General features: G+C 43.1%; 1 protein-coding gene across 11 annotated transcripts in view; it reads left to right on the top strand.

Moving 5' to 3' along the window:
* CHST9 (carbohydrate sulfotransferase 9) overlaps nt 1-12,550 on the top strand; it is a 785,034-nt gene that overhangs the window by 761,572 nt on the left and 10,912 nt on the right. For all 11 annotated transcript variants that reach the window (XM_079942964.1, XM_079942961.1, XM_079942965.1 and 8 more), the window contains one exon: nt 4,176-4,213. In XM_079942964.1, coding sequence (XP_079799090.1) covers nt 4,176-4,213 — 38 coding nt within the window. The remainder of the gene's footprint in view (nt 1-4,175; nt 4,214-12,550) is intronic.

The raw sequence follows: 12,550 nt of genomic DNA on the forward strand, positions 1-12,550 counted from the left end.
ATTTTCCTCGCTCTCTCTCTCTCTCTCTCTCTCTTCCTTCCCGTTTCGACCTCCCTGGTCTAGGCCCCAATCCATCACCTAGTTTACCCACCCACCAAAGCCCCCTATGTATTCTCCAATTGCTCTCCCTACTCTGTCCAATGTATTCACCAGTTTAATTTTCCTTCATATTCCACCTCTGCTGAAGAAACCATCATTGCCCCCAGATTGTCTACTGTTGCAAACATAAGGCAATTGACTTGTTTCCAGGTCACCCTGGGCAACCGTATTTCTCCCAAGACCCTCTCCTCTAGTCAGAGCTGTCATTCTCATGATGCCTTCCAAATTCCAGCCATTTCTGAAGATCTGATTCAAGTTCCACCTGCTCATTATTCCGATTCCTACATCCCAAGGATAGGTCCTATCTCATCTTTTTTTTTTAAGCTCTTGTATTAATCCTCTCTCTAAGAATTTGTTCAAACATGCCTATATCCAGAAGATATTCTTAAACTCCATTGAGTAAAAGGCCAATAAAAAATCAATAAGAAGTGTGGTCCTTGGGACTTCCCTGGTGGTCCAGTGGTTAAGAATCCACCTTCCAATGCAGGGGACGCAGGTTCGATCCCTGGTCGGGGAACTAAGATCCCTCATGCCGCAACTACTGAGCCCACGTGCTCTAGAGCCCACAGACCACAACTAGAGTGAAGCCCATGTGCCGCAACTAGAGAAGCCCGTGTGCCACAACAAAGAGCCCGCCTGCCACAATGAAAGATCCCACATGCCACAAAGAAGATCCCGCATGCTGCAACTAAGACCCAAAGCAGCCAAATAAATCAATAAATAAATATTTTTTAAAAATGGGTGGTCCTTGGTTGTTCGTGAGATATTTCTGCATAAGCCAAAAGGGAGGATAAGAGTGGTTGTTGGCAATATTTTTCCCGGTAACCTATTTGTTCCCCAAGATCAGCCACACCGGTTGCTCTTCATTTGTGTTCTCACACGGTGTCTTTCATAAAACTCTGTTAAAACACTTAAAATGCAGTGTTGCCACTTATCTCTACTTACCTCTCTCTCCCACTTGACCTTGACCTTGAGGGTGGGTGCCCTGCTGTGTGCGTCTTTGCACACCCAGCATTCAGGTGGTATCTGCCATCTTGAAGGGATCATATTTTTTTAGAATAAATATATTAGACATTGAACTCATACTTTCAATTCATTAAGTTAGGGAAATGCCTGAACAGCTGATGAGTCTAGTTGTGAGGGACGAAAAATGGTCCAGAGGAGCTGGAATCTGAGAAATTTTTATTTCATGTGTTGGGGCCTGCTGTTCAAAACAGACTTGAAACTGCAGATTCTTGCAAATCTGTGCATGGCTGCAGAGGTCTCCTAGCCTCCTGCATTGTCCCATTTTTCTGTGTGTTGGCATTTTTCTGAGGAGCAGATTCGTAGCTGCTCTTGGGTCCTCTTCTTCCCCATCAATCCATCCTCCACCCCACCTCTCAAGTCATCTTTCCCAAAGCTGGTGTCTCACCTTCTTCCCACACCCCTTCCTTCCCACCTGCTGTGCCATGTATGCTTATACTATATAAGCCACTCAGAATGTCTCACAATTTACCCAAACACACCCTCTCCTTGCCTCTGAGACTTTACCCTTCCCGTCCCAACTCCCTGGAATGCCCTTCTCTCACCCTTTGCCTGCAAAATTCATACTTATTTAATCTTCACAAATCTTGAGAGGGGTAAATACTGTTCACAAATCTTGAGAGGGGTAAATACTGTTAACTCTTCATTATACATGGCCAAACAGGACCAGAACGTTGAGTAGCTGGCCCTGAATCGAGCATCTAGTAAATGACAGAGCTGTAAATTAGATGCCAGATTGTCACCTACTCCGTTTTCTAGACTCCAGTGGGCTGCTGCGTGATTAGGTTATGATTATTTGATTGTTCGGGCTCTTATTTTTCACTTGAATTCCTTCTGATTTCCCTTGGTTCCTAAGGAAACAGAACTAAGATTTTGTGCTGCTGCTGCCCCTGACGTCACTTCCAGCCTATTCCCCAGGTAGCAACCAGCCCTGAGTGGTCCTCTGAAAATGCACGTCTGACCAAGGCATTCCAGTGCCCCTACTCACATCCTGGGCTACACCCCCTTAATAACTGACTTCCCTCTACTTTGGGGAAGATCATAAATCTCCCCCAAACGGTCTACATGACCATGGCTGTATGTTTCTTGCCTCATTTCACACTACTCTGGCCTCCCCTTACTTCCCTCCGGCCATGCTGGCTTCCTTTCTGTGCTTTGGACCCACTGGCTCTCTCCTTCCTGAATGTTCTTCCCCCTCTTCTTGGACATACTGGTGATTTAATTCAAAAGGCAAGTTTTTTTCCCACAAACCATTAAACAGCCTTCTTTAAACACTCTGCATATTATCTGACAAGGGAAATCTAAATATTAAAATGTATCAAGAGAGTCCGATTGGGCAGTACCATTAAAAAAAAAATGAAGAAAATTGGTTCTTATTATCTAGAAACTCCAAGATTGGCCCCTGGTATTTCGTGACAGTGACTAGATTTAAGATCCCACTCAACAGAGCCATTCCATTCTCTGGACTCCTTATTCTTCTACTGCATCCCATGTAACACTTAACCTAGTACTGAACACTTAGTAAAATTTCCAGATATACTTATTATTAGTTGCTCAACTGACTGGTAAATATCACTTATTCATTACAAATCTTTTTTGAAAACAGTTTTGACAGTTTCTTAAACAACTAAACATGCAACTACCATACAACCCAGCAATTGCACTCCTGGGTAATTATCCCAGAGAAGTGAAGACTTATGTTCACATAAAAACCTGTACATACATATTGATAACAGCTTATTCACAATAGCTAGAAACTAGCCAGATGTCCTTCAGCAGGTGAATGACTAAACAAACTTTGGTATATCCTTACCATGGAATACTACTCAGCAATAAAAAGGTAGAAACGCACAGGAATGCACATAGCAACCTGGATGACTCTCCAGAGAATTATGGTGAGTGAGAAAATCCTATCCCAAAAGGTTATAAAATGTATGATTCCATTTACATAACATTCTTGAAATGACAAAATGATAGCAATGGAGAACAGATTAGTGGTTGCCAGGAGTTAAGAAGAGGGTGGAGGCGGGAGGACAATGGATGTGACTATAAAAGAGCAACGTGAGGGACCCTTGTGGTGATGGAAATGTTCTGTATCTCAACTATGTCAATGTCAATATCCTGGTTGTGATATTATTGTACTAGAGATCTTCCAGATGTTACCGGTGTAAAGGGTACAGGGGATCTGTCTGTATTATATCTTATAAATGCATGTCACTACACAATCATCCTAATTAAAATTTTAAAAGGACACATTTAATAAAGTGTACGTATCACACCAAGATGTTCACAAGCACGAAATAACTGCAGGGCCACAAAATGTCTTCTTTCCTCTCTTTCCTGATGGTTTGTTGGTTATTGATTATTCCTAAGGACTTTTTTCCTTATATGTAAGACACATGACATTGATCACTTTTAGCCTGTTTTCGCAATGACTGAGGTTTATTATTTTAGACTTTTTATTATTTATACCCCTGTGCTGCTTTTCATATGTTATGTTACTCTGATTTGTTTCTGTCCTGACCAAGATACCATTCATAGGACTGTTGGTTTGTACTTTAGTCTCTGCCAGTACCAAAACATAAGAACGTCTTTATCATCTTCATAGGTCAGAGAAAAGTAGCACCTCTGCCATCCACCACTTTAAATCTCCTCACCTGGTCCTCAAGGTTCATTGAGTTCAGTGTTAATATTATGCTTGAACAGGTTGTCATTGTTTGTAAACCTTTGACTTTACTGGCTGTGGTTCAAATTTTTCTTTGGTCCTTTCATCTCTTTACCATTTCTCTGCCAAAGTTTACTACATTCTCTGGTATCACCCTTCCCGGATTTCCACTCCATTTTCTGTTATCTTTGCCTAATGTGGTTTATTTCGGTTTTGACTTTTTTCTTCATCCCAATTATTGGAGTGATTATAAATGTCCCTATTGTGATACACATTCTTGCTTGGAGAGTTCTTTTGGAGTTTTGAGTGAGAACAGAGTGAGAGCAGTACAGTATTTTATTCCTTTTCATACTTTCATGTTGAATTTCTTTTTTGCTCTCTCTTTCAGTGACCAGAGAAAAACTCCAGGACCATATCACCAACCAGGTATTTCCTCACTTCTCATAAACCGTAATGTAGAATTTTGCTTTAAAGATTAATAATTATTTGTAAATATTTAGAAGGGAGGGCATTGCTAGTTCTTGGGTATGAGCAATACGCGTGTTATTGGTTCTGAGAACAGATAAACCGATCCTCTGTAAATGATCGTACACTTTCCTTGTCTCCCTCACCTCATTCCTTCCCTCCTCACCATCCTCCCCAAGGGTGGGAAACAGTGAGAAGTGGGCTCTGCCAGTTCTGACATAAGCATCCCTCGGAGCGTATCATGATCTCTCTTTGATTCTATCATGGCTGCAAATAGATACTTTTATCTGCTTCTCCCTTAACTAAGGTGACTCTCCTCTGTGATTTTCCCAAGTTCTAATTCGCCCAGTCACTCCCTCCCAGACAAGTTAAGAGCTAAACCCTTAGCAGTGGAAACGTACAAGTGGATTTTCCATTCTGGTCTCTGATTTCTACCCACATTTAGCCAGTGTCTTCCTGCCTGCCTCGCTATTTCTTATCCATTCTTTTTTGATTAATTTTTTATATTTACCAGTAGATGGAGTCATTCTGTACAACGGTTTAAGGGGTTTGAGACATGTAGCCACACATCCAAACCAAGTCTGGCCTGTCTTGCACCATCCCACCCTCTTCCCACGGGCCAGCTGAGCTGCAGTTTCTCCCAGTGCTGCCTGTGTCACTAGACCCAGGGAAGGCAGACACTGGCCTATGGCAAAATATGCACAGCTTTCATTCATAGACCAGAATCTCCAAGCCTTTTGTTGTCGTTGTTCTCCTCTGGCCTAAATTATAACTCACCCTTGCCAAGGGGAAGAATGGTGCGTCTGCATGTATACCAGTCAAGGGTACATTTTTCAACATCTTCTCCTAATGGGCTTCAAAATAAATTCCAATTCTGGTCCTCATTGTCATTCCAACCGAAGTAAGTTCTAGCTCTACCTAATCTGTGCCAGATGCCCTGTAATTCATCGAGCTTAAAAAATGGTTCATTCATTTGGTTAATATACTATATTGCAAATTCAGTAGGCAAAATTTAAGGCTTATCGGGTACCATTTTTCTTTTGAATAGAATTGTAAATACTGTATTGACTCCTTGTAGCAGCCATCTTAATACTTGGAAATGCCACCCCTGTGCAATGTTGAAGTCAATTAGTCATTTCAAAGAGTTTATTTGCCTTTTGAACTTGGTCTGTTTAACATTGTATTTCAACTATTTGTATATACTCTAGTAGCTTGGTAAGGCTGAGCAACAGTTAACCAGTAATGTTTATTGCTACCATTTTTATTTATTTACGTCACAGAGGGAATACCTTTCCTTAGAGAACTGTTTTCTTTATTAACTTAACAAGGTAAAGCAGTTGGTCAAGAAATACAGACCACTTCTCTGGGGCAGATTTTCATTTCCTGTACTTTCCTTCTTTTTACCCTTGGCTAAACTAATAGAGTAGGTAGACACCAAAATAGAACACCAAATATTTACTTATAATCTTAAACATTGATCTGGTGCCAGATAAAATCATAATGGTTTCCAGTCCCAGTAAGACAGTGAAATTCTTTGGACTTTAGCTTAAGAGGTAAGGGTCTTAAGTATATTAGTTATACAGTCATTCTCAGAACAGATAGTTGTATTGTTCAATCAGCGTCTGCCAGCTGTATTTCTAATTCTACAGTAGAATTTCTATCTTTTCTTCTTCCATGTAGGAAGGCACTCCCCACTCTCAAAAATGTGCCGGGGATACAACTCTACGAGGCATCTTACACTTCTAATTTATCTAAAGTCTGCCAAAGAGCTACAAGATGAAGTCCCTTCCTTTTTAATTTCTTTTTTAAATTGAGGTATAATTGACATATAACATTATATTAGAATCAACATAATGATTCCATATTTCTGTACACTGTGAAATGATCTCCATAGTAAGTCTAGTTACCGTCTGTCACCATCCAAAGTTACAAAACATTTGTTTTCCTCGTGATGAGGACCTTTAAGATTTACCCTCTTAGTAACTTGCCAATATGCAATATACTAAGATTGACTATAGTCACCATGCTGTCCATTACAGCCCCAGGACTTATTTGCTTTATCACTGGAAGTTTGTACCTCTTGATCTGCCCTCCCCTTCTGCCACCCAAAGAATCTGGCTCTGGAAAACATTTCTGGACACTCACTTTGGATAATCAATAGTGTTCTTTATCAGAAAGGCATGTAAAATAGAGCACTGGTGAGCGTTAATCTTGCCCCGAAATCCTTCCCACTAGGCACTATAGATTGTGTAATTAAATTGAAATTGAAAATCAAGTCCTTTTTTCTTCTTCCATGAAGCAAGCTACGAGTTGCACGCCAACGTGAGAAATCAGAGCTGGAGCGGAGGGAGGGTTCTAGCCTGCTGGCCGATAGCCAGCGTGCATTTTTAGCCCACAGCTACTTTACCACACCTGAGCTCTGAGAACAAACAACTATTTGAGTTCTCTGGAGCGCACGCCGAATTCTTTCCTGTGTAACTCACTGGGGAGATTAGTATGCTATTTTAAAGTAACCTGTTAACGCAGTCTGTTTACGGGAAGAGGACAAAAATGAGCAGTGAACCGCTAGGCAGCTCACGTCCCAGAATGAGATGAATGCATGACCCATTTTTTTCAGCTGTCCCTTTGGCAGTTCATTGCTGCAACGATTTCCTCTCCGAAGAATGTGCCTTGTAGAGATGAAGTCTCCTGTAGGTTTTTCTGAATAATTTTGACTACGATAGATTAAAGGTAATACCTTAAAATACTACCAAACATACCTTCAAAATCAAATCAGCATAGTGTCAGTACGAGAATGGAAATACTGAATATAAAAACTTTCGACTTCAGTTTTGGAAACTGCCTTCTTACATGGTAGGCAATTTAAACCTGTAGTAAATGAATACCTTCTGTTCATGCCTTTTGGGATAGTAGATCACTGGAACCCATAGCGTATTAATAGTTTGTTTTTAAACAGCTAGTTGCTGAAGAGGGATACCGAACCTGGGGCTCGGTTTCTCGCGGGCGGGATGTGCGTGTTGCGGGGGGACGTTCCCAGTTCTGGTGCTGGTCGTGAGAAAGGCTCGCCTTCGCTGATTGGCCGGTTCAGAGAGAGCCAACGCCATTGGCGGCTGTTACAGCTTCTGGAGCTGTTTCCTGAGACTGCTGCAACAAACTCTCACCGACTGGATGCTCTCAAACACACTAATGTGTTGTCTCTTGGTTCCGGAGGCTAGAAGTTCAAAACCAAGCCGTCGACAGGGCCAAGTTCTCCCTGAAACCTATGGAGGCGGGTCCTTCCTTGCCTCTTTGCTGGCTTCTGGTGACGCCGGCAATCCTTGGGGTCCCATGGCTTGTAGCTGTGTCTCTTCAGTCTCTGCCACTGTCATCGCGTGGCTGTCCTCCCTGCGTGCCTCTTCTCTTCTAATAAGGACACCAGCCATATTGGCTTAGGGCCCACCCCCATGACCTCATCTTGATTACCTCTGCAAAGACCCCCTTTCCAAACAAGGTCACACTCACAGGTACCAGGAATGAGGACTTCAGTGTATCTGTTTGGGGGACACAATTCATGTCATACCAGGCTGGAAACTTTAGAGTCATCCACCACTCCATGCCTCCCTCTGACCAGCCAGCACTCGATGTGCTCTCCATAGCCCTGTCCAATCCAGCTCCTCCGCCACCGCCCAGCCCTTGGCCTCTGCTCCCCCCAGGCCCTCATCTCGTTTGCTCTCTATGGTGACTCCATACGGCTCTCCCACTGCTTCACCGCCATCCCATTCATCTTGGATTCTGTTCCACTTTACTTTCTGAAATACCAGTCACCTGGCACCTCTGCTGAAGAACAATAACTAAACAGAAATGCCTCCCCCATTCTTAGCAGTGATTATTAACACTGCATGTGCACATAATCACCCTGAGACCCGCCCCCCCAATGTCACATGCACCCCCAAGAAATTCTGTGCCAGGGGTTGGGTTCAGACAGGGCCTCACTATTAGACCAGGCCAAGAGGGCTCATGTGCTTTCGAAGGCCTCGAGCACCACAGGCACAGAGAGACAAACACTTTTTTTAAAAAAATATTTATTTATTTATTTATCCATTTATTTTTGGCTGTGTTGGGTCTTCGTTTCTGTGCGAGGGCTTTCTCTAGTTGTGGCAAGCGGGGGCCACTCTTCATCGCGGTGCACGGGCCTCTCACTGTTGCGGCCTCTCTTGCTGCGGATCACAGGCTCCAGATGCGCAGGCTCAGCAGTTGTGGCTCACAGGCCTAGCTGCTCGGCGGCATGTGGGATCCTCCCAGACCAGGGCTCGAACCCGCGTCCCCTGCATTGGCAGGCAGATTCTCAACCGCTGCGCCACCAGGGAAGCCCGACAAACCCTTTTTTTTTTTCTCTCCAGCCTCATGTTTTAAAGTTTGATGACCAATTGAGCACACACAAAATGTTGGAGAGGGATAGAGCAGCTGAATTGGACACTCTGGTCCTTTGGGGTGAGGTTGGGCTGGGGGATAAAAGACCAGCCTGTGCCCTTTGAAACCAGAGAAAGAAAAGCTTTAGTTTCAACATAGCCACGCCCCATGCCCCATCCCCCATAGCTGGAGGATGTGTAGGCAGACAGCGTTCCTCAGCAACAGTACTTCCACCCTCCCTCTGCTTGGGAGATGGATGCAGTGGGCAGGTGTAATTCTGGGCAGTACTTAGAGCTGCCTGGCAATCCCAGGTCAGAAAAGTGAGGCATGAGGTGAGGGAACCTGCCCTTCCCCGGAATCCTGTGAGCTTTACTGAATCATCCCATCCTTGACAGGGGCAGGTCCAGACACTGCCCAGGAGTCCCCAGCTGTGTCTAGTTTCTGGCCTGTCCTCCTCCTGAAGGTCCATTGGGCCACTCAGGCCTCTGTGGCAGGGTGGCCCTCAGGCGACAGGGCTTCTTTAGCTTCTAGGCCCAGAGCAGTCCTTTGGGACAGGCTGCAGACCGCGGGTGGAAACAAGGACGGGGTCTTGTGTATCGCTTACTTTAAAACTTCTGAATATTTAGACATACAGAGTGTGGGCTTCCATTCATCCTCTTGCTCTAGGCCCTGTAAATGTTGAGGATGATCCTGACCAGACATCTACAACTTAAAAACTCAACATGTGATTCCAATAAGAAGCCAAGATGGAACCCACTCACCTCTTGTCTATAGGATAAAATTCAAACCTGTGAGTACAGAATCCAAAGTCCTATGATCTCCATTGGAGAGCGTGCACCCCGCCTCCCTAGACTTATTTCCCATTCTGCTCCTTTATGTAAAACTATTGTGTCCTATTTAAAACTGTTCTACCAACATACTCACACCTTTCTCTGCAGGTACAAAATGTACTCATATTCCAAGACCTCACTCCAATATCACCTCTTCCATGAAGCTTTCCTCATCACAGAGCTAAGAGTAATCTCTCCTTCTTCTGTGCACCTATATTATTTTTTCTGCCCCTTTGCTATAGACCCTTGCATTTTCTACTCTATATTCTAATTATGGATATTCCTATGTGATTTTGTAACTAGATAGTATTGTCCCAAAGGGAAGATGTAATGTTTGACTCATTTCTGTGTTCACTGTTAGACCTTGCACATCGTAGGCATCCAACCCATTCCTGGTCCATTGTACATTCTTCCACTCACTAAATTATTATCCTAGAAACCAGAGGAACTGCTGGTTGTGGGCAGGCTGCTCCCTGGACCCTGGACCGCTCACACCTGGTGTGCCATTGACTCTTGTAAGGCAGGAACTAGGTGTTGTCCTTTGCCCTCCCAAGTGAGGAGTCTAAACCAGAAACAGAAGACACAGCTAAGGCTGCACGTGGTCTCTACGAATAATGGTCACACAGCTGGGGAATGAAAGAATCAAAGGGCAGGGGGACCCACACCTTTATTTCACCCTTATGTCCACATGCCATAACTGCCTGTAGAACGCTGAACCATTTGCTTGGTCAAGACTTGGCACCTGGTTTTTTTTTCTCGAATGTAAACATGGAAATGTCATTCACCGCTGCCTTTTCAGTGTAGCGTGAACTTTACAACTTCTAAATTTAAAGTGGGATTGCATTACCTTGCACTATTCTTATCAAAATGACCATGCACTCAAGGAGACAACTTTGACCTAAAGAGAGTTTCTCTCGGCAGGTTCAGCATGAATAGAGCTAGTAAAGATCCCATCCCCCTCATTCTCTTTTAAGATTACCTTCTAGAATTGGGAGTTGTGCTTTTAAAAAGCTACCCAATTTATGAGTCTTTTTCAAATGCTTGAAAGCAAGACTGAAATGATCCAGAAGTGGGGGCACTAACGGTGGTTAACAAAGAAAGATTTGTAAAAGATGGGCTTTATTAAAGGTCAGAAGGCTTCATAACTAGAAGATACTCAGGTCTAAGTGTCAAAGGGCTGGCACTCGCCTCTTTATTCGGAAGCCAAGAAAGTTAAAACGTTGTATAAGGATGTCTATGGAAAAAGACAATAGACAGTAGTCTCTGGAAATATATTGTTATGACAAAGGGAGGGAGGAGAAGACAGCCCTAGGGTGTTTTAAAAGCGTGAACACCAAGAGGAAAATAATGGTCTATTAGCCTCACTGCGAGAGCTGTTAGCAGTCAAATATGCAGATAATTCTCACTTAAGCATTCCCACTCAAGATCATTCCCACTCAGAATGCTTCTGAATAATCGTGACCAAGAGTTTTGCTAGTCATGTAATGCGCCATCTCATTTATTTGTCACAGCAACCCCAAGAGGATGCGTATTTTAATCTCCTTTTTATACAGGTGGAAACTCAAGCTTGAAAGATTTAGTAATTTTTCAGGTCCTGCCATGCTTAGCACTAAATTAATAATAATAATAGCATTATTATTGTTTAATAAACTTTCTGTGTGTAGGCATTATGATAAGTTTTACGTAAAATTATCTCATTTAAACCTCACAGCCGTAACCTTGGGAGGCAGGTACAAATCAAGGGAGTCAACGTTAGTGAGGTTAAATGCCTTGCCCCAGATCACACACCAGGATGGAAGCAGGCAATCCAACCCTACCGTGTAAGCGCCAGCCACCGTTCCCTGCTGCTTTAAATATCCTTATTTAAAGGCACACACATGATGAGTGGCAGAGCTGGAATCTGAATCCAGGTGGATGGATCTCATTGTGAAATCCTTTCTCTTCGCTATTGTGCTGTCCTACTACTTGTTCTGGAAGTTCTTCTATTAATTAAATGATCCCACTTATGACCACCCTAACCAGTACTCCAATCTTAACACCAGCACTGAAGCAATTGGTTGTGAGAGTCTAGAATACAGATATTTATGATGTGGTAGGTCCTTTTTAAAAAACATTTTAACTATCAAGATAGCATGTACTGGGCTTCCCTGGTGGTGCAGTGGTTGAGAGTCCGCCTGCAGGGGACACAGGTTCGCGCCCCGGTCCGGGAAGATCCCACATGCCGCGGAGCGGCTGGGCCCGTGAGCCATGGCCGCTGAGCCTGCACGTCTGGAGCCTGCGCTCCACAACGGGAGAGGCCACAACAGTGAGAGGCCTGCGTACGCAAAAAAAAAAAAAAGAAAGAAAAAAAATAACAAGTAGTGGTCATTAATACAAGGCCAATTCTGTAGAATCCGTGCTATATAAATGGTTTTGGCCCCTCAGGGCAGATCCCATGGGCATCCCTGATACTGTGTGTAGACTTTTGTGTGTATCTGAATTTGGCTGAGAAAACAGTCCTCATCAGAACTTCAAGAGTGAAAGAAAGTGTCCCGGAGAGTTTTTCTACCTCTCACTAGAGAAAGAAAGTGATCAAACCTATCTCTTTGATTAGGCATAAATTAAAACCAATTTTATTGAAACTTGCTTTTGTACAGTTTTTTAGCACTTATCAGAGAACAAATTTCTGGGAAGGAAAAGATGCACAGACAAGTAGTGAAAATTCAGAGCACCAGTAAGGATCCCACTGAAAGCTACCCTGCTTCATTTTCCTTAATGTGGAAAAAGTTATTATCCATAGAAGTCTTATGTTATATTCTGTGGTCGATCATCAAACAAGGGTGGAATAAACAAGATTATTCACTGTTTTATCACTGGTATGTGCCTTTGCTCAAAATGTATTAAAAGGAAATATTTCTGTCATACCATTACTAGATAATTCAATTAGGCCAATGTTCTGTGGATGCGGAATAATGTAATTTACTATGTTGACTAATTAGCCAATCAGATTTCTCTCATTTTCTAAGGCAATGGATTGACTAAAATGTGACCATAAACAAAATAGATTTTATTAGGCATAATCTGCTTTGTAAACAAATGA

This window comes from Stenella coeruleoalba, assembly GCF_951394435.1.
Source record: "Stenella coeruleoalba genome assembly, chromosome: 14".
NCBI lineage: Eukaryota > Metazoa > Chordata > Mammalia > Artiodactyla > Delphinidae > Stenella > Stenella coeruleoalba.